The 22,148-nt window shown below is 40.8% G+C and overlaps 1 protein-coding gene across 3 annotated transcripts in view; it reads right to left on the bottom strand.

The window, feature by feature from the left end:
* il1rapl1a (interleukin 1 receptor accessory protein-like 1a) overlaps positions 1–21,938 on the bottom strand; it is a 162,075-nt gene extending 140,137 nt beyond the window's left edge. For all 3 annotated transcript variants that reach the window (XM_039600539.1, XM_039600541.1, XM_039600540.1), the window contains exons 1-2: positions 21,331–21,938; positions 108–209 (exon numbers count right to left, since the gene is read on the bottom strand). In XM_039600539.1, the coding sequence (XP_039456473.1) occupies positions 108–189 (82 nt within the window). In that variant the 5' untranslated portion in view covers positions 190–209; positions 21,331–21,938. The remainder of the gene's footprint in view (positions 1–107; positions 210–21,330) is intronic.
* Positions 21,939–22,148: the final 210 nt, after the last annotated feature.

The raw sequence follows: 22,148 nt of genomic DNA on the forward strand, positions 1-22,148 counted from the left end.
CCAACCATTAATATTAGCAGTTGTAAACATTGGAGTCTACTCACACACATGCATGAAAACAGCTACACAGAGGATGTGCATGCACATAAGAAGTAGGAGTAAAATACCTGAGCCTCTCTTAGAGACCACCTTTACACTCTTGGACAGGGTGATGTACAGCAGGATCATCAGAGGGCTGGGAGGTCTCATCTTCCCCCCGTCCTCACAGCCTAAAAAGAGCGAAGGAGGGAGAATAGGGATGGCAGGAGAGAGAGAAAGAGCCATCAGTCACTGCCATTACATGAGATCAAGTACCTCTTTGTACTACTAGACAAGAGTAAGTGTCAGTGCGGAGGGATGTTCTGCAAAAACTACAGAGAGCGCGCACACACACACACTTTTGTGCAAATATTTGCACACCAACTTAAACATACTCAGACACTTAGATCAACATACCAATTTCCACATTCCCCTGGGGGGGTGCGGGGGGTCATTCTTAGAATGATTTTCTTTCGTGGTTGAAATTCAGACGAGTTATCATTAACGGGATATATTTCATGAAACACCATTCCATAAGATGCTGACAAATCAATAAAGAAATAATTACACGTGTAAGAACGACCAGTTTAATCGCCGTTTTCATTAAAAACCGAGGGGGTTGGGAGGAGGTGGGACCTTGAGGGAATTTAAAATGATCACCTTCTGACTCAAAGTGATGTAGCAAATATCCCACCTATACCCCTTATATCGACGCTTATTATATTAATTAATGGAGGTGACTCACTCTCTACCTCTCATCTTCTCTGAGTAAATGACATAATCTAACATGTAGTAATTACCCCTTAATAGCCAGGTCCTGAAATAGTGCTGCAGCTGCTGTATAAATTTAAGAAGAAACTGTTTATTAGCTTAAAGGTTATGCTCATGGCAATATCCATCTATGTAATAAATTTTTCAAGACATCAAACAAGAATCACAATTGGGAAGTAAATTAGTTACCATTTAACCTGTTAGCATCACCCAATTTGCCACTGACATGTTTAGGATTAGGATAATCTTAAGACCCCTTTTTTGCATGCCTAAATATGAATGCTTACAGAACTGTGGTAAATATGCAGTGTGCAAATAGAGTGCATTTGCAGGGTCTCAAAATGTGCTTGTTTAGCTTCTGGCTAAAATGTAATTTGACTCAAACCCTCAGCAGGTTGCTGCTGACCTGATGGCTGTTAGGAGGGTGAAATTTTGGACAAGAAAGCCTTGTTGAAATTATAATTTCCTTTCAAGTATTAGGTCAAAACACCCATATACATTATACGCTGTCATTAGTTGTTTTGGATCACTTAGCATTAGCGGTGTAAATCGTTAGCCTGGTGCTGCTCAACTTTCTTGTCAGTGCTTAAGATCAACATTGTTTTAGACCAGAAGCTTCTAAAGTGTCTATTTCCATTCGTTTTAGACTTTTTAATGGCATGACATAAGATAAAACATATTTATGAACCGTTAATCAACTGTTAGTGAAATATAAAGGAGCTTATGCCTTATTTTAAGTCTAGTGCTAAGTTAGCCAGCTGCTGGCTTCTGCTTCCCTATTACTATGTCTGCTCAATTTCTTTCACGTCTAAGATTTTTTTTTTTTTTTATTCCTTGCTAGTTCCTTTTTCCTATGTTTTATCCAAAGGTAGACAGAAATCCCTTGTGTTGTTTCTTTTGAAGCACGGATAACAAAGGAGGGGCGAGAGTTGACTCTGTGGTGCAAAGAAACTCTTATATCTACTTGTGTAGGAGTATGTCTTTAGTACCAGATAACCAAAATTCTTTAGGACAAGAGGGGAAGATTGAGCAATAGCTCGATAATGTTCCTTTCAATCAAACTGCATAGAAATGAATAAAACAACACACACGGAACTGACCCAATGAACCCGAAATGAAAAGATAGGCTCTTTGAAGACAAAAACTAAGAGAGACAGAGCCAGGAGGGACCTTGGAATCCACAGCTAGTCACGTGCCCTGCAGATTAGCATAGCTAATGAAAGGGGCCTCTCTCAGCGTGTGTTTACACGGCACTCACAGCTCCTACTTTGAAAAAGAACCCTTTCTCTGCTCCTCAATCACATTCTGCTAGGAAACAACTCTCAGTCAATAAACACCATTATGCCAATAAAATTCCTGTGAAACACCACAGCTGATTTGCTCCTCCTTTTTTCTTTTCTTTAATGGCAATAAGCTGGAGAGTTGTGAATGTGTGTTTTTAGCCTCAGCTGTAACTCCATGATGGTTTATGGTTATGTAATCACCTATCAGAAATATCCCCAGACTATAGAAGTCTTAATGACTATATACCTCTTTAAAGATAAACATACTCCACAACTAATGTAGCGATACTGTTTAAGTTCAAACCGGCAAGGGAGATGAAGCTAAAAAATAGACAAAAAAGGTAAAAAACTGAAAAGTCAAGGGACCACATGCACAGAGAAAGATTTCAATACTGTCACAGCGTGGTAGTTTATTTACATACTGTACCTTTCTTTTTTCTACTCTATAGTTAGCTTGCCGTCTCTCTTTCGTTTAGTGTCCTCACTGTATTTCTGCGGTCTGTAAATGTCAGGACGTCATGTGATCAGCCTGGTATTCAGTGTTAAAGCATTCTGCTATATCAACTGTCATGGAGGCTAAAATGAGCACCGTGTAACCATAAAATGAGCAGTTTAACTCTGGTCTCTATCTTCCCATAATTCCTGTTAATATTTTTGCTTTAAGCTCTCAATCGTTGGCATCGGGCACAAAAAAGAAAACAAAACTGTAATTAGTTGTGAAAAGTTGATTCACTAAACAAAATGATTGGCAGGCGGGTTTGTGCAGGATGGGAAGCTGCCCCTCCGTTACAGCCTAATTCAACAGAACAATGTTAGTGACCCTGCTCTGAATCCCGGTCGCGTTACGCCTTCACAATCTCAGTTTGGGCCTTGCCAGCCATGACATCACCAGCCTGCTATCCTCGCACACAGAGAAGGATTGTGCACTTCACATGCAGCCGCTAACAAACCATACAAACACTCAAAACCCACCTCATTTCCTGTCACCTCTGTTTAACCCAACACAAAAGAGCTAAAAAAGGAACTTAAAAACAAGAACGGTCCACAGGACAGATTCTCAGCGTACTTTTTAGGACAGACTGAGTAAAGCTACACACATTAGACATCCGCATGTAAACTCAATAAAGCAGCTCTTTGACTACCTTAGTGTAGACTTTATTAAATGTTTTTGCATTCCTCGACGCTTCATTCATCATTTTATAATGCTCAGTGGAAGCGTACACCATATTATCTTTATGGTTAGTGTCCCAAAACAAAGAAAGCTTGAGTTTGACTTAAACATACAAGGTAGACGTTTCTTAGGTATTAAACTATATAAAATCCAGGACAAGAAAAAAATTCCCAAAAGGCAATTTCAAAGTGTCCAATAAAAAAGATTTCATGCTTTTAAAAATTAAAAATATATAAAAGTACTGCATGTAAGTGAATCGCAATATGTACTATATCCGTTTATTCTAATATGACACTGCTCTGTTGCTTGTATAGTTAAGAGCCAAGCTTTTTCTCTGAGGCGTCAGGAGCAGGTGTGTTTGAGGAGGCACACACAGAGGCATGGCGTGAGATCCACGCTTCAGCGATGCATGAAGCATGCACACATCATCACCCACAGTAGCACACATGCCGTTTGCCTGCTGTTTTTTACCAGAAAATGAGGGGCATGGCCCACCACCGCCTGCTGACTCGCCCCTGACAAAGTAGCAGAGGAATTTAGTGTCTGTTGCCATTGTTACGGGACTGTATCTTACGGGATAGCAGTATCTCCTCCCAAATTCAATTATCACCTCAGGCTATTGGTTGCTCACACACCCCCATTGTTCTGTTCATGTTGTCTATGTGTGTGTGCTTCCATCGGACCTGAGTATGTTATTCTCATTTCCAATTTTTTCTTATCTCTCAAGGCAGTGCACGCAAATTCACGCAATTACAGGCCAAAAACACCTTGCTGATATAGGATGAAGTTGTGCCATCTTAAGAGAGAGAAGGAAAACGCCGCCATCTTGGCATAGAAAGCCATGGGTGATTGATCATGTGATTTAGAGATTTAATCTAATTTGAAGGCAGACCATGCTGTGGTCTTAGGTAAAGTACATCGTAAGACGTGACTCTGACCTAAAAAGAATTTATCCAAATCTTGCTGCGTCCATGGAGTTATCCCTGCTGCTTCCTTTTAGCTCTAACTTCTACATTATGTCGTCTACTGTTTCTAATATAACAAAATAGTCGGTCCAAGTGAAAATGTGAAACAGATAACAGACGTAAAAGTGAACATTTAAAGAGGCAAATTCAACCTAGACTATTTATCCAACAAGGTATGACGTTCATTACGACGAGTGCTTCAAGAAAGAGCACAAGGGTCTCTCATTAGCTGTCTCTGCTAAGTGCAGGTAGGACAATTTATTCTCAGGAATAGATGATGAGTGTATCCCATTGCTGCAAATACAAGGGTTTAATCTTTCTCACACACACACACAAACAGGCCAAGTGCTTTTTGATCAATATTACATGAGTAATAACTGCGGAATATTAAATGAGATTTCAACAGATTTTTCTTATCTGTATACAGATCATAACCCTGATGTTGTGTATGGAAATGTGTACATACAAATATATATATACGGTATTTGTATACCACCATCTATTCTATAAAACTCTGCATTATTTATGAGCATCAGCAGCCAGTGACTGTAAAATTACCTTTGAAGCTACCCTCTTAGAGATAAATAAACCGACTGACATTACTGATAACAGAACGCAGGTTCAACAGTGAATTCAATCAAATTAAAGAGAAAATCTAAATTATTCAAAAATGAATGTGAACTTGTGTGCAGATGCAGCTCTCTAACTTTCATCGTTATTTCTCTTCATCTGTAGATTTAGCTACGCTAACATCAAATGCGACACCAGCAAGCAGAGCAGTCACAGATGAAGATGAACAAGACAAGCACAAGCAAACACACACTCAGCCGAATGAGTCATAGGTGTTTCTATGTGTCACTGTGTCAAAGAGATTCATGCTGGGATAGCTAGTAAATGGCACAGCATACTGTAACTATGCTTACTGTATGTTTACCTGTTCCTCATGCTGCTCAATGTGGCATCTGCGCGCACATGTGTGTTTGCTCTGCTGTTTGCCAGATGTGTCACAGTGTGAGTCAGGCCCCATGAGCGGCATTGTGCAGTTGTAATGTGAATCACTGCCTCGGAATAAAAAATAAGTTTGGTGGTACACCGGGTGAGCTTTCGTTAAAACACATTTGACCGCTTTTGACCATGACCAGCCCTCGTTAATCTCCAGAGGCTGGCCATAGGTGGTTAGAGCTAACGAGCAAGGTGCTGTGAGCTATGCCCTGCCTCAGTCCCAACACGCACCTCTTCACTGAGTGAGATTAATTACCACACGATCCTGAGCCAATCCACACCCCTGCTGTTCTCTGAACTTCGAACATAAACACACGGAGACCGCGCATGCACGTAAAGAACACATTCAAGCACATAAAATGCAGTGCTGTGTACATAATTAATTAGAAGAGCTTCAAGGCAAACTAAAGCCGTTTGCTCATGATCGGTCAAGAGCAAAGGCCGTGGGTTGTTGAGGTCTGACTTCACACACATTCCACCAGCAGTGAAGCATTTTCCTGCAGTTGTTGATTGCTTTCAGCCAGGTCTCCCGTGCCCAGGCCATTGTCAGCTGTCCAAGGATGACTGGCCACAGAGACGCCCTTATGCTTCTAGTCGATGCTGCCTTTGATGGAGAGCAGGGGCCAACGCGCTCCTCACCCATTTAGTGTACACACCCCACTGGGGCTGCTGGACCACAACTGACACACAGGTAGACTAAAAACAATGGCAAATGCAAGCACACCACTTCCACAGAATGGTAAATAAACTGGAGTGTGCACACAAACATAGAACATTTTAAATATGGATGAATGTTGTGCCTTTATGTTTTGATGTCATATTTGACAAGTTTCATCTAAAGCACTTTTTACTCTGCACCATAGACTGGCAACCTGTCCGGGTTGTGGATGGATGGGTGGCTATTATATTATTCTGATTTGTTATTGCTCTAATTGCTACATTGCAAGAACAAGCTCAAATGTGCACAGTTTGTTCTGGCACCAATGAAGATTCAGCGCAGTTCAGTGAACTCTGTAGGCATTATGCTATATTTAACATATTCTTTACTCATTGCAAACATGTTTTTAGTTTATTATAGTAAATATGCATGCTGAAATGTAATGTATACAACAATACAGAATTTGTAGCCAGGGGAACAAGATATTTGATATATCATATTTGGTTTCTATTTATAGTTTCCTTATAGTCCAACTTTTATTGACCAGTTGCACTATTGTACATTTAGTTGCATGTGGTTAGCGAAGAGCAAAGGGCGGAATGAATTTGCTGAAGTGCAATACTGAAACTATTAACTGTACTCAAAAAAAGATTTAAGGTTTTTCTTTCTTCTTTTTTTTCATTTTAATTAGCTTTTAAAAATTTGTTTCCATTTATAAAAAAGTGACTGGTGCACAAAGGAGAAGGCCTTGGCCTGGCTACCCCAGAGGCTTAGTCAGCAGATTAGCTGATATGTTCCCTGGTTGCAAAAGATCTAAAACACACAATAGGACACTAACCTGGTAACTAGCCAGCTTAAAAGAGACCTTTAACTTGAATAAGATCCCTCCAGTCTGCATGTAAGGAATTAATAAAGTTCTTCATATTATTAGTATTATTATCATCATTATTATCATTATTATTATTATTATTGTTATTGTATAATCAACACAAAAATATACAGTTATTATATACACATTGTAATTTACACATCACTTTCTCATGATACCCGAGTCATGTAGCCAGGCAACAGCAATAGATTCTAGTCAAGTACCTGCTAAATTGTATCCTCTCATCAACTTAAGTGAATAAAAATATCCCCAAATGGTTATTGATTTGTTTAAATTGATTCAGATTTTTTTTAGGCGTGGAGCATAATATCCTTCATCTGCCAAACTGCAGTCTGATATTGACATCTGAAGTTAGAGGACATCCAAGTATATATTAAAGTGTCAACACACTTGTCTAAAAGTGCGACAACTCAAACAAAACACTTTCTCCTCTAGGTAAAAGACTTTGAGAATTATGACAGAGTGACAGTCATAGAAGTTTTTCTCAAATTCAACTTTTTTTTCTGTTTCTCAGTGTTAAAAACAAAAGTGTGAAGGAAAACATGCAAGTTGGGACTCTATTACACAATCCAGGACATGTCTTGGATAAACCTTGACTATATTCGACCTTCTGACTTGGCATGTACAGTAATGATGGTTGAATTCCAAATAAGCGAGGTGCTGCTTTTGTGCATGCTGGTTCACTGTCATGAACTATGAGAACAATTAATGGAAGTGAGGGATTGTTAATTCCATGTGCTCTCTTCACTGTGACGAGTTAAAACGTCTGTCATGAAAAAGGTCTGCTGCAGAAGCTTTCATGGAAACTTTCAATCCGAGATAGAAAATGAGGACTTTGATTGGATCTGCACGCTTCAGCTGCCTGACAGACATACAGCTGCTGTACAGGAGCGCAGCATGCCTGATGAGGAATCAGCAGCCGCTGCAGTAGAAACACATCACCATATGTTGCAATTCCACAAAAACTAAGCCAGCGCTGGAAAAGTAAAAAGGTAGCTTGCAGCGTGGAAAAAAAGACTATACATTTGCTATATTCCCATCCTATCTTGCTTTCGATTGTGACATGGGGTGTAGAGAGGCATTGCAGTCGTCTAAAAAAGACTGTGTATGTCTGTTTTTTTTCCTTTAAAACAAAGCTCCTTGAGGAAAGGAAATGCTGGCCTGAGCAGTTTTCACCTGGAATGTGCATTTACGATTTGGTATCCATGACAGTCTGTCCTATTGTCTGGAGAAGCCATCGTAGTAGCAATGGAGCCTAAACGAGGCCAATAATGGTTCTCTGCTCGGTCCCCAGAGTCCTGCCTGTTTAAAAATCGATTCTCTGCTTGACTAAGGACAGGCTGGGAATAGAGAGAACTAAAAGAAATGGAGAGGAAAGTGGAGGAAATAAGGAAGCAGGGGTTGAGAAGAGTTACAACAGATAAGAAAGATACCTCCAATGAAAAATCCAACTGTAAGTTGCATAATCAATTGTATTTGGATCAGAGCATCATAAATTAAGACAAGCACGCTGTTGCGAAAAACATTTCAAGAAACATCTAGCCATGGTTGTTTTCCAACATGCTTGTGTGTTTATCCTGCTATTTAAAAGTAATATCAAACACTTTTTATTGGAAGAACATTTTTTATGTGTACGTATGCAAGGTCGTCACAGCTGCATAAACATACACTTCATCTCATCATCTCTGTATGTTTTAAATCTGTCAAGGTATTCTGAAAAGTTTCCAGTTCGTTCTCTGAATGGCATCTTGCTTTGATTTATATGCTCACTGGCCACTTTTTTAGATACGCTGCTCATTAATGCAAAATCAGTCAATCATACACAGGAACTCAATGCGAAATTAGTATTTCAGAAACTGCTGATCTACTGAGGTTTTTCCACACAACCATCTCTGCGGTTTACAGAAAATGGTCTGAAAAAGAGAAAATGTCCACTGAGCAGCAGTTCTCTATATGATGTCAGAGGTCTGATGAGGCGAGACTGCTTTGCGCTGATGGCCGGTGTTTCAACTTATTTATTATTATTTTTATTCACAACATCGGAACGACTGCAGGTGTCCATAAGTTACGGTTACGGTACTTCAGCATTTAGCTAGCCCTACTGAAGAGGAGCAAACATAAAGTGAGTAACATTTTTTAAGTAGGTCATTTGCAAAGTTTCTATCAGTTCAAAAAACATCAGCAAACACACAAACTGTGTCTACAGCTTGCTGCACAGTGTGTTGCTAGCTTAAAGGTCCAGCTGCTATATTTCACAGGAAGAGAAAAACCTAACTTCCTAACCTAACCTGAGACCTAACTTCACTCCGTGAAGGAGAAAGAAAGAGGAAGAAGGGAGGTCATATTTAAAGGTAAGGACTGCTCAGTGGTATTTGAAAAACTGGAAATGTAAAGCTTACATGTAAGTCCTCTTGTTTTAAAATAAGATATTGGGTCTGTACATGTGATATGTTTTTTCATGTTGTGAAACTTGCTGCAAAATAGAGCTGGGCGATAAAACGATAACGATATGTATTGCGAAATAACTTTTTCTCGATAGAAAAATGAAACTATTGCGATAGACCTCATCTCTCTTCCTGTCTTATAAAAAAAAACCAATAGCCAATAAAAATTAAGTAGCGCAGAGCCGAACCAATCACAGCCGCAGGCGTCACGTCACGTAACTTGTTACGTACAGCTCAAGTGCCAAGGCGCACGTGTGTATTTGTTTGAGAAGCAGCCAGCCGCCGTGCGGGTTTTTGGTGACCAGAATACCGAAGGGAACACAGATGACGGTTCCAATGTCGGAGAGATTGTCGAAAGGAAAGGCCAGAGAAGTTCCGTAGTGTGGAGGTATTTCGCTATTTGAAGTCTGACAAAAACAGCGTAACGCTGCACTGTAAATTGTGCTGAAAGCATGTTCCCACAAAGTCTGGAAATACAACAAACCTTTTTATCACCTGAAGCAGTGCCACCCACTGGAGCACGCTCAATCTCTGACTGAAAGCGCTAATTCGTCATCGAAAACAACCAGGGAATCCCTGTGAAGCAGCAACAGTCAATTGAGTCGGCTTTCGCCAGCGTCTTACCATATGACAAAAAGGTAAGAGCCATAGCAACATAACGAATGCCATAGCTTACTGTCTTGCTAAAGACATGCTACCAATAAACACGGTCGAAAATGAAGGATTCAAGCAGCTAATTAAGGTAATGGATCCTCGTTACCAACTCCTGGACATAAACATTTCTCTCAGACAGCGCCCAAAGCAATATTATGTAAGTTGGTCAATTTTGTCTCTTTTTCTGTAAAATAAACTAAGATTTATTTTTAGAATTAATATTTTGTTTCTAAGTGGAACTGACAATTTAGTAGTCTGTTTTGTTTGTTCTATTTTGAAACTTAAACGCTTTAGCGGCTGCCTTTTGTGTAGATTGTAATATTTGCCTTTATTTTGCATAAAACTGGTGGTGGTCAGACGGCCCGGTGGCGCCAGTGTCCGGCAGCCTCGCCTCTGTCAGTGCGCCCAGGGCAGCTGTGGCTACAACGTAGCTTGCCATTGCCAGTGTGTGAATGTGTGCGTGAATGGGTGAATGACTGAATGTAGTGTAAAGCGCTTTGGGGTCCTTAGGGACTGAGTAAAGCGCTATACAAATGCAGGCCATTTACCATTTTTACCATAAAACTGAAGCCTCATTTTAAGTACATCTGCCCTGTTGAACTTATTATGGAAAATGAATATTTAAATCAAAACAAGCTGCTGATTATTTCACATTTTATTTGTGAGCAACATCACATTTAAATCTTACATATATAGTTATTTGGCTTATATCGTGATATATATCGTTATCGCCTGAAATGAAAAAAGGATATCGTGATATGAAAAAATCTTATATCGCCCAGCTCTACTGCAAAACAACCTGTTGGTTACTATTTGTGCTATTTAAAGGTTGCATGAAAAACTCTGCAGGTTAGCGCAGGATAAACAGGTTAGTTTGCAGTACTGTGGTTATTCACAGTAAAGGACTGTGTGTGACTGGTGGACAGTGGCTGTGGTTTCATGGTCAGAGTTAGATCACATCAAGTGTAGCAGAGATGAATTTGAAGTTAAGCTGACGTTGCTTAGATTCATTCACTGAATTCCACCTTCATACTAACTTTATAGTGTCTAATATAAAGACAGCATAAACAATGTACTGTCTATCTGTATTGTGTAAATCCACAAAGAGCAGCAGGTCAGCTCATCACAGCCTGTACACAAAGAAAGTCTACTGGAGCACACCCATTCAGAAGGTTTCAAGTGATAAACTGCTTCCTCATCTCAACACAACCTTTAAAGAAATGTTTCCACTGATGTGAATGAATTAACTCTTTCGATTATTACAGTATCAGCTATCGAAATGAAAATAACTGACTTTGCTCAGTCTAAATGGAACCAGATTGCACACCACAAAAACAAAAAAAGGAACTTACCAAGGTGTGAGTTACCAAAACTACTGGCAGTATGTCACAGAGTTGAACTTGTCTTGTTTCCTCGAGCCTACAAAGAGCCTGAGGTACTGTCAGTTTTGACAGAGAAAGATATATGTGCAGCAGCATTAAGTGAACCAATGACAGCCATCTGGGTGTTGCAGTAAAATACCTGCAGCCAACCAGACCTAAATACACACACAAAGGAGGTATCACACTTACTAGGGATGGATCAATGGATGGTATATTTTTAATTGAACATGTGCTCCCATTGTTATCTCTTGCTGTACACCAACACTCCACCTTGTATTACCCCAGCTGTTTTATGTGAGCGATGCCCCATAAGCACATCTCAGTGACCTTCACTCTCTCGTCTATAGAATCCCAACATGCTCACCTGACTGTCTCCACCTGGCCACAGTGCACTATATGATGCAATGGGACTCTAAAATCAATGTTTTGGATGCTGTACAATATTCAGCTAAACCAAAGTGGACATTGCACTCCTGTATACTTTTTGTTCTTTGTCTGAATGCACACATCCTACATCCTTTTCTTTTTTCAAGAAAATAAGAGATTAATTACCATATATATATGTTATGCAAATGGTGCAGTGTTTTCAGATATAGTGATCCACATATCTAATGAAGCATGGAAATGTTTAGACCTGGCTTTTAAAAAAAACTGTTTAGGTTACTGGAAATTCAAGGTTGCCGTTAAAATTTAATATCTAGTATGTGCTTTCTCTGGTGATTCATGAAGAGTATTTAAAATCCATGTTACAACCACACACACGGACACACACACACACACACACAGAGTCAGTAGCATTGATTGTTCTCTGACCGCAGCTGTATCCATTCTATAGTGCTGTGGGTCTCCAAGAGGGGAAAGGGCCCTGTGGGGAGCACTCCACTTATCTCAGATGGAATCTTATTACAGGATTTATGTGAACTGAAACAGAAAGTTAAGACAGGGTATTCTTATATGTGTGTTGGTACATGTGTCTATCCCTGCTGTGGGGTTATCTAGGTTTTGTCAAAGGAGTAATGAATGGACTTTGTTTATTGCAGCTCCAGCCTGTAACTAGTCACGGCTCTTCACAGTCCATGTGTTCAACATCTTTTGAGTGGCATATTGTATTTTGGGTACATAATGCTGCCATATTACCATCACATGATAGCAAAGCATTAAAAACTCAGCCAGAAATGAGGAAGCATACCGGGAGAGCTGGGGTGAAAGTCCAGTCAGCTCTCTTTCTTTTATTTCTTTTTTTTTTTTCTGACACCCTGCAAGGCCCGGGCAGGCTGATCTGCACTGGTGTGTGGATGGAGGGAGAAAAGAGGGATGGGAGGAGGAGAGGCAGCAGGAGAAAGGGAGGGAGAGAGGGATGCATGGCAGGGGCTGCAGGACTAGGAGAAGTGCCAGATCACTGCTGGAGCCAAGAACAGGACTGACTCGGCCTGTGTGTGTGTGTGTGTGTGTGTGTGTGTGTGTGTCTCTATGTGTGTGCAGACAGACACACACACACACACACAAGCATATCCAGGATGAACAGACCCATAGATGTCATTGACCTTCGACAAAACACACTGCAATGTCAGCTCCAACAAACACTAGTGGCCCTTCACTATAACACAGCACACATTAAAACAACCCAGCATCCTTTGTTTGTGTTTGTTTATTATGAGTTCTCTACATCCCAAAGTTTAAATGTTTGCTCATCATCTGACAAGGAGGCTGTCTGTTGCGCTAGCCCTGTTTGTGCGTCTGCGTGAACTCAACTGGAAAACTATTTTAAAGACCCTGGTGCCCACTCATTACTGACCAACAGCACTAATGGCCAGCATCCGGTGCACAATGTGAGCCCACATCAGAGACGGCTGCTCAGAACAGTGCAATATTTATGGCAGTCCCCACTCCCTGGGGTCTCATTGCACCATAACACAGACCATTGCAGCTGACAAAACAACAGGGCAGAGCGTTTCAGCTTTAGGAAACAGTAGAAACACCTCGAGTTCTCTTTTCCTCTCTCGGCGTCTTTCTCTGTCTCCCCCGTGCCAATTCTTGCATGACCTTGTCTGTTTTTGTCTTCCCATCTTTATAGCTCAGAGCTAGGGCCATCAGAGTGGATTTGAGAGGGAAGATGACAAGCCAAGCAGCAGAAAATTGACATAAAGTCACCCCCCCCCCCCCCCGTCTATTTTTTGTGGGCCAGTCCACCGAGAGATCGCGGCTTACAATTACACTGTTGTGAGCAAATCTGATCTTGAAAATTCGAACCACTTTCTTACAAGTACCTGCCAGCTCTGAGACTTCCAACATCCACGTCTCTAAGGAGCGCTACAACTGTGATTCACTTTCCGCACAAATTCTACAAAAGCAAAATGATTAAATTACACCTTTAAATACAATTTCATCAGACATCAAGACAAGTCAATTTGCCAGGCTTAATCTTGTGCGCGCCACTCTATGTGAGCATTTCTCTGTTTTACATCCCTGCACTCCTTTCATTTATGTGCCCTGTATGAGCACATGTGTTGGAAGCGTTCACATTGCATATCTTACATGTTCACCCATGGGACACTGGTGAGATTTGCCCAGGACCAATGCAAAGTGACAGCTGAGAGATTGATTCCATTACAGCCGGTGTGGTCGACCCTCTGTATTTTATGGCAGGGCCAAAGGCAGCGTGCAAACAGTAAAAGAGAAACCTAATATGTTTAAAGTCAGGAATAGGATTTATTCAAGCATGTTCTCATGACAGACATAATCATAAGGGAAATAATTAACAATGTCCAGACCAAGTTTCTTTTTTTACTGATGGAGACTGAGAGGGCAACACGTCCTTTTAAATCATATGATGAAAAAGGTCATTTGTCATTTTGCAAAATGAGCCATATGAATGTTGTCTAATCTCTTCTATCGAGTCTTATTTTGGCTCTCTGAGATGAAGTGTTTTTAGGTTTAGGGAAACTCAAACAGCTGGTTAAGTCTGAAACCAGATTGTGCTCATGGTTTAAAATCAAACCTTGGTTTTGCTCAGAGAGAGTGTTAAGAAAAAATAAAGGGTGAATGATTGCACTATAACATCTTCCCTAAAAGGTTTTGCACCACTATAACAAAGTCTAAATCCTTCAAATATTTGCATAGCCCCAATTCTTCCTCTTCTTTTTAAAGAAACAACTAGTTTTACAGTTTTCTTAAATCCCTTAGACTTCTTCCTTAAATCCTAACATTTCCATCAAATATATGATTAAAAGAGTAAAAACTGAAGCTAAAGCTAACACGTTTAAATAATAGTTTAAACATTCTGATAATCTGCCTTCATTCAGCTGATCAGATTTGATTGACAGCGTCCTGGAACACAATCTCACTCCAATTATTGCATTTTAATTAAAATGTTAGAAATCCTGATTGGCTCCATTATGGTCCAGCCCCCATCAAAAGAGAGAAAAAAGCCTAATCCAAAACACAAATAAAGACTTTTTAAATGAAATAATAAAACTCTTTAAACTTCTATCTGGCAAAAAATGTGCACTGATGTAGTCATAATATGTTTGGGGGTTAAGAGCTAAAACAACAACAACTGTAAATCTTATGAAAATAGTTTTAAATAATTCATTTTTGGTGTTACACCCTCCAGAAAGATCCAACCTTCAGGCACAATTAAAACCATCTGCCTGTGCTAAGTTAGGGCTGTCTCGAGCCACAAAAACACAGCTGACCCATCAGGGCATGAAGACTTTCTGGGTGTCCTGTAGGGTCTGGCACTGGAACATTGGCAGGACTGGATCAGCCCTTTGGATCCTGTGGATTACGGGGAGGGGTCTGCATGGATCAGGCTTTTTCAGGTGTATCCTGTGGGTGCTCTACGGGATTTTAGTTTGTAAGCTAAATGAACTGCTTGGTCTCTTTGTTGTGTTCCTCATGGTCTAAAGGCAACACCGGAGCACTACATTCTAATGAGACGATCACAGATCACTTCACCTGTCAGTGGTTTTAATTTTGTGGCTGATTTATGTAGATATTTAATCGGCTTTCATACTTGCATTCCAGCCTTCGAGCTTAAAGAGTCTGGTTCTATAGCAATTGAAAGCAAGTCTGAGTACCTCTCTTTAACTTTTATATATCCAAACCCCCACATCGCCACCCCTCAGTGACTCCTCTCTGCACATCAAGCCTCCAGATAATGCAGATTTTTTCCCCGTTTCCTTAAATCACTACCTGCCTTCCTCATTTTTTCTACCCCACATTCATCTCCTTCTCCGGTCGATTTAGAAGTACAGGCCATTTTCCATTAGTCTTCTCTATAAATGTCTAAACATAAAGGCATTTTTATCTGGTGAGCAAAGTGACTTGAAGGTACAAAATCGACACCACTTTAATCTAAATACTGTAAGAGCTGGCAGCTTATGCTTCCGAGTGACTGAATTAAAGAGCCAAGCTCTTGAAAGCAACCTTGACAGGCCTAACTTTGTTTACATTGACAGCTTTCAAAGTACAGTGAAAGTAAGAAGTTAAGTTTTCTAAAAATGTGCTCCTGAAAGAAACTTGAGGCAGACAGACCAAAGTTACAGCATGAAGGAAAGATGAGGGAATCAGTGAAGTGGGATCTGTGCCAAGTGCTGTGAGAGCGATAATGTTGGAGAGGTTATCAGGGAGGTGATATCAGTACAGGTGTTCAAGCATCCACTGTCAAGGATCCTGCGGTGTGCTGTATTACTGTCTTTCTGTTCTCTGATGTGAATGTTAAATTTTGTTTTTTTCAGAGAAAGTAAAGAAAAAATAATACTAATTTCAAAAAACACACTATAACTTTATAATGAGGTCCATGATTAAGGACATAATTCCCCTACAATTAAATGAAATTTCAGTTTTTTATTTGATTATCTTTACCTGCAAATACATACTGGTAGTAGAATAAGGAGGTAACAGTTCAAATGAGTTTTTGCATAAAACCAAACAATATTTCCCAGCCTACACTGCAAATATGCCATACTTTCAGGACTGCTGCAGTGGCTAAACTTCCTAATCTGATTGCATAATCATGCATTGTTTTGGTGTCGACTAAGGACTTTTACTATTCACCTGTATAAAAATGTGATAAGGACTTTTCTTCATCTCCTATTTATAAAAAAACAACAAATTTATTTATGTTTTTTTTCTTTTGTTCTTGTAAAATACCTCAATTTCTGCACCCTCATTCTTGTTTACCTACCATTAAGTATTAGTAAGTAAATATAATTACATCATGATGTCTGATAAAATACATTGACGTTTCATTAAAATTGCAGGGGAATTACACCCTTAGTTGTGCGCCGTATTACCAAAATCACCACATATATTTAAACTGCCATGAAAATAAGGAAGGGTAAATGTGTCATGGTCCTCTTAAACAAAACAAGTTAATGGAGTAAATAAAAAATCAGTTTTAACAATTTTAACCTCAAATTTGGTACATGCCTACTGAAACTCTTTATGAACTGACACTGAAAATGCAACATGGATCAAATCTATTCATTTTTAAATAATCTTTACCCGTTTTTGCTTTTACAAGATTGTCCTGGGTAAAGAGGCAGCACCAACTCAGCATTTTTATGGTGGGAGAAACTGGAGCAACTGGAAAAAAATGGTATAATTACAAGAAAGGGCTGTAAATGACTGGCTGATAGAAAAAACATTTGGCATTCTTAAAAACTCAGTACAACACTGCAGTTGCCCAGTCCGGCCATAGAACTAAAGATGCTTGAATACCATGCTGTATTGTCAAGATGCATCAGCTTGGCCTCGTCATCCTTCACCACGCCCAAGCCGATATGAATGATAAATGAATTAATGCTATCTTGACTATTATCATCTTACTGATATTTGATCTGGGAGTGCATTTTACAATGAAAATATATCAGAGGCAAAATGTATATTCTAATGTGTCATAAATACTGTCAATATCTGTGGTATTATTTCACATTATGTTTTATTGCATTTTCAAACCCCAGCCTCATTTTCTCCCTCCTTTTTTAAACACTGCATACACAATAACAGTGGATCATTTATAATAATATCACATAAATATATAAATTACTGCTCTTAAACTCTTCATGGGATTTGACATTACCAGTTAGACCTATGAGCAGGAATGTCATGAGTTCAAGCTGGAAGGTCTTCAAACCGGCATCTAAATGCCATCATCCTAATTTGTGAGATGAAAACGTGATTTATTGTCCATGTATGGTGCCTTTGAAGGCTAGTTAATCAAGCAGTATTCTCCCTGAGATGTTTATTGTTCCTTTATTGTCAATCAATGTGACAGGAAGAAGGTGGCTCTTTAAAACATGACCCTTCCCCCAGATATCAATTCCAATAGTCCAGTGACTAAAACAGCATGCAAGTACATGCGTGCATGTGCATGTGTGCACACTCCAGTGGGTGAATTAATGAATTGGCTCGCAACCTTTACTCAACCTTTTCTGCAGCAGGGACACAAATCACTGACCTGTCCTTTCTGCTGTGATGTGGCGAACAGACAGGCTAAAAGCTCCGGTTCCCTGACACTACTCTGTACGCTACATCTATGTGTTATTATGCTGTGATTTTGTGTGTGTGTAAGGATATAATTGAACATTTTGAACCTTAGAGCCAATATGCCTCAAATGAATCCTCAGCTCCCACATCAAAATGATTATTCCTAAACAAACCGTGTTTAATCGACTGCGTGCCTCTGCGGCTCTCTCCATCTGGAGGATGCTGTGTGACAGCTTCCCTTAAATTACAAATATCAATCTGCCACAGTGGGAGCTCAGCTGCCAGTGGCCTCATGGGGGTCCACATCAAAGCAACCAGCCTTCAAAACAAAGCCATCAAAATGCTGCGCTTGCTAGACGCTTTGTTCTGAATCAACCATGTTCATCACCTGATCACAACTGTGGTAAATTGACCGAATATTTTGTGATAAACAAACACCGAAAAATGCTTCCAAAAAAAGAAAACCACAAAGAAAAAGAAAAACAGCTAAACTGAGCTGCCTTCACCCAGGATGCTGACCTGAAGTTGGCCCAGTGTGTGGTTCTAGGTCAGCTCTGTGTGGCTCCACTGCTCACTCTTCCCCTACGGCAGGGACCGACAGACGCTAGCACCAAGGGCTCCCAATCTGCCGTGTGATCAGTGGGACTCTCCCTAAGCGTGTTCCCCCTCCTCATGACCGGCTGTCTGCCCCCGGCAACACTACCACTTACACTCCATCCACCCGCTTATTGATAAACTTCACTGCAGGATCGCCTTTGCTCCTAGGGAAAGCAATGGGACTGCAGGGTGGCCTAATTCAATCAGCGTTAGGGGAAAACACACACGCCATTCATCACCAACGAAAGACCACTTCAGGAAGTCTGTACTAGCGATTCCCCCCAAACCAGATGACCATTAACACGCAAACAAATTGGCTTGCTGTGGTCCCACTGGGCACTGATCAGCATGTCTTTATTGAACTTGGTAGGGGTTATCGAGATTGTTATCACATAATGACATTTTGAAACACTGATGTGAATATTATTAGTAATCACAGCTAAACAGTACAGTCAATCATTCAGCGCACACTAGATGTCACAACACCCCCCATCCCCACCAGAGATAATCGGATTTCCACTTGGGCTGTATATCAGCGCCACAACTGTGTTTATAACACATTTTAGCACCAAATGTGTCGTAAGAGACATTGTGTGCTTAGCTCTGTGGAATCCAAAAAGAAAATAAAGCAGGAGAAATGCTGTTTTTCCCCCAAGAACACAATCATCTGTGTTATAAAGAAAGTACTTCATTTTTGGAAAAACTGATAAAACTGGCTCAAAAATAAAAGTTTTATTTGAATGCATATTTTGTGTGTGTATGTGTTGCAAACATGAAAAGACTAAGAAGAGATTATTTCTTTGAAATTGACATTTTACAGTTACAGCACCATAGTGAGGCATAATTGCTCTTTGTGCCTGCTTTTAGTGTTGGGCTTATTTCTGGTGTCAATAGCTGTTATTTTCATTTAAAAAAAGAAAGAAAAACAATTGTTCACATGGCCAAGAGAAGCCCCACTTTATGGTGATCAGCTAATGGATTGTAACACCACTCAGCAGACACGATGATGCCATTTAAAGCAAAGGCTGTGATCCTGTCCCAATCTATGATAGATAGATAGATAGATAGATAGATAGATAGATAGATAGATAGATAGATAGATAGATAGATACAACATGTGTGTGTGACTCACTAGCTGCCCAAGTATTTAACACACAAAATGTGACACAAGCCGAGGAGAGTTAGCCTACAGCAGCAACCGAACATTTCTGCCCAGAGTTGAACAAAGGAGCTGTCTGTTTCAGCACCACGGACAGTTCCTGTCATCTCTCCTATGACGAGGTGCTGCTGGCAAGAGCGACGGCCTGCCATTTTTATCTGCTGCACCGTGAAACATCAGACAGAAGTGACTTTACGAATTTATTAGCGAGGCCCTGTGCTCACACAAACTACACTGAAAATTCAGCGTGACGCGGAGACGGTTCAGTTTCACGACTTTCTTTGCTAACAGCGTGAATTGGAAATGAGGCTCACCTCAGTCCCACTGATGATATCGTCCCTGCCAGCATCAATAGATAAAGGTTATCTGAAAAACTTCAAAAGACAAAAAATTCTGCTCTGATTAACGATACATGAGTCCGGCTTGGTGTCACCTCAAACTGCAGCCTGGCGACGAACCAGCAAGGCAGCACTGGTTGTTTGACAGCGAGAGAAAGGGGGGTGGGGGCTTAATACGAGCGTATGCGTATTCACTTGAAGAACACGGTTGCGATGAGTCCAAGAGCCACTGACCACCCACAGTCTCTCCTCATATCTGCCTGTAGTGAGGTTTAAAACACACACACACACACACACACACACACACACACACACACAGCATGGAAAACAATAAATAAGACTGGCGATTCCTGATGTTTCCACTAGCACTTAAATTGCTCAGGCATTTATAATCCAGGCGCACTTCCAGAAATAGGATCATCATCTATCACTCATGTCCCTGCGTCATGCGTCGGTATTTGTACGTTTCCACCCAATGGGCCGCGCTGTTCGTCCCTCATGGGTAACTCGTACAGTAGGTCAAAATGGCAAGAAACCCAATCCGATTAAGCTGTCATTTCAATACGGTTACATTTGCGTAATGACGCGGATAAGCTTTGTTCGGGCAGTAAAATAATGACAGCATGTGCGCGAGCTTTGGCATTCAAATATGTCTCCAATTTAAGCTTTACAGGCTAAGTACAGTGACGCACTCTCTCTCACACATACACAGTCATTTCAAACTATCACTGAGAGTGTGTGGGTGTGCACGTGACACACATGAGAGAGAGAGAGAGAGAGCATAATAAGTTTTGTGTTTTTTTGAGGCTCTCTTTTATGGCTAAATCATTGCCTCGGTACAACCAGCAGCCCATATCCCTCCGTATAAAGACAGGATTGTGCATATAATAAGGCTTACTGGTAGACTGCCTTCAGGAAAAGCTGCTGCTTCGTTTACACCTTTATCTAAATCCTCTCCTTTGTGAGCTCCAGTGAGCCCGGCGGCCCGATGTATGAGACTGCACTGCAGAGGGTTTCTCCGGAATCTCCATGATTGAGCTCATGAGCAAACATATCGTGAGCCAAATACACAAAACAGGAACACTCAGTCCAAAAAAAAGAAAAAACTAAACAAAAAAGGCAGGCACTGAGGTTGCCTCTCACATTGCGACGCATATCTTTAGTTTAATTATTTATCTTTTGGCTTCCTGAATGTTTGAAGCCCTTTGTAATCTATATTCGAAGTCAATTACATCGTTTCCACAGCATGTGCTGAACTTCTCCCCTTAAAAGCGTTTGACTGACTCAGAGCTTTATAAAACTGATGTATATTAGCCTTTCTCCACCTTGTATTTTTTCCAGAATAACTACTGCAACTGTCCGACAGAACCACAGACCAGGGGCGATCAATCTGTGGTCGTAATATTAGAAGAGTCGGTTAAAATGAGGTCTGCGAACTTTATCAGATGGTCAGAAAAACCGTGCTGTGTCGAAAAGCCAAAAAAAAGAAAATAGAAAACTGGCCTACCTTCAACTCGATTCCAAAAATGGTACGACGCCGTTTGTCAGTCAGTGAGGAAGGCTTTGGACATCACAACTCCAGGTCAATGGAGAAAACAGGTTTCCATATAGTGGGTGCAAGCTCGTGATAGTCTGTGTCTCGGCGAGGTCACCCATTCAGCCGATCGTCCGGTTTAAATCCAAACAGAAGAATGGAGATTTTTGTCTCTGTCCTTTGGGGAAGAAGTGCGCCAAGTGCTCTCCTACGCAGATGTGACTTTGCGCGCTTGAAATAAAACGGATGATGGGTAGAAGAAGAAGAAAAAACATACGATTTTACTACAGCAAATAAAACATAACATCTAAACGAGTTGGGGCTAAGCTGCCAAACGACTAACCCGTCCGAAAAAAATATCTGACAGCTGACTTTTACGCAAATAGTGCTCGGTTAGCCTGCTAATCCTCTCCTGGGTGCTTGACCATCCTAGGCTCGCTGATTGGTGCGATCCCCACTCAGCCGCGGCGCGGTGGAGATGTGGAAAAGAAATGTATGGATATAATGGCCAGATCCGATGGGGGGGTTTCCTCCACAGCTCCTCTGTAGTTGCAATGCACACGACGAGAGGAATCGCTCCCTGGTCCTAGTGCACCACACACCGTCCCTGCTGTCTCCAACACATGCTGCACCTGCACTCTGGCACCATCATCGCCGACTGAACGGCAAAATAGACGAGGGGATGGCGCGGGAGAGAAATTCCAGCAGACATCGATAACTCAATTCAAAGCGCCAAAGACGACGTGCAACAAAAACGCTCTTCACTTGTTGGAAGAGGGGAAAAGGTGGAC

This window comes from Oreochromis aureus, linkage group 16 (assembly GCF_013358895.1).
Source record: "Oreochromis aureus strain Israel breed Guangdong linkage group 16, ZZ_aureus, whole genome shotgun sequence".
Taxonomy (NCBI): Eukaryota; Metazoa; Chordata; class Actinopteri; order Cichliformes; family Cichlidae; genus Oreochromis; species Oreochromis aureus.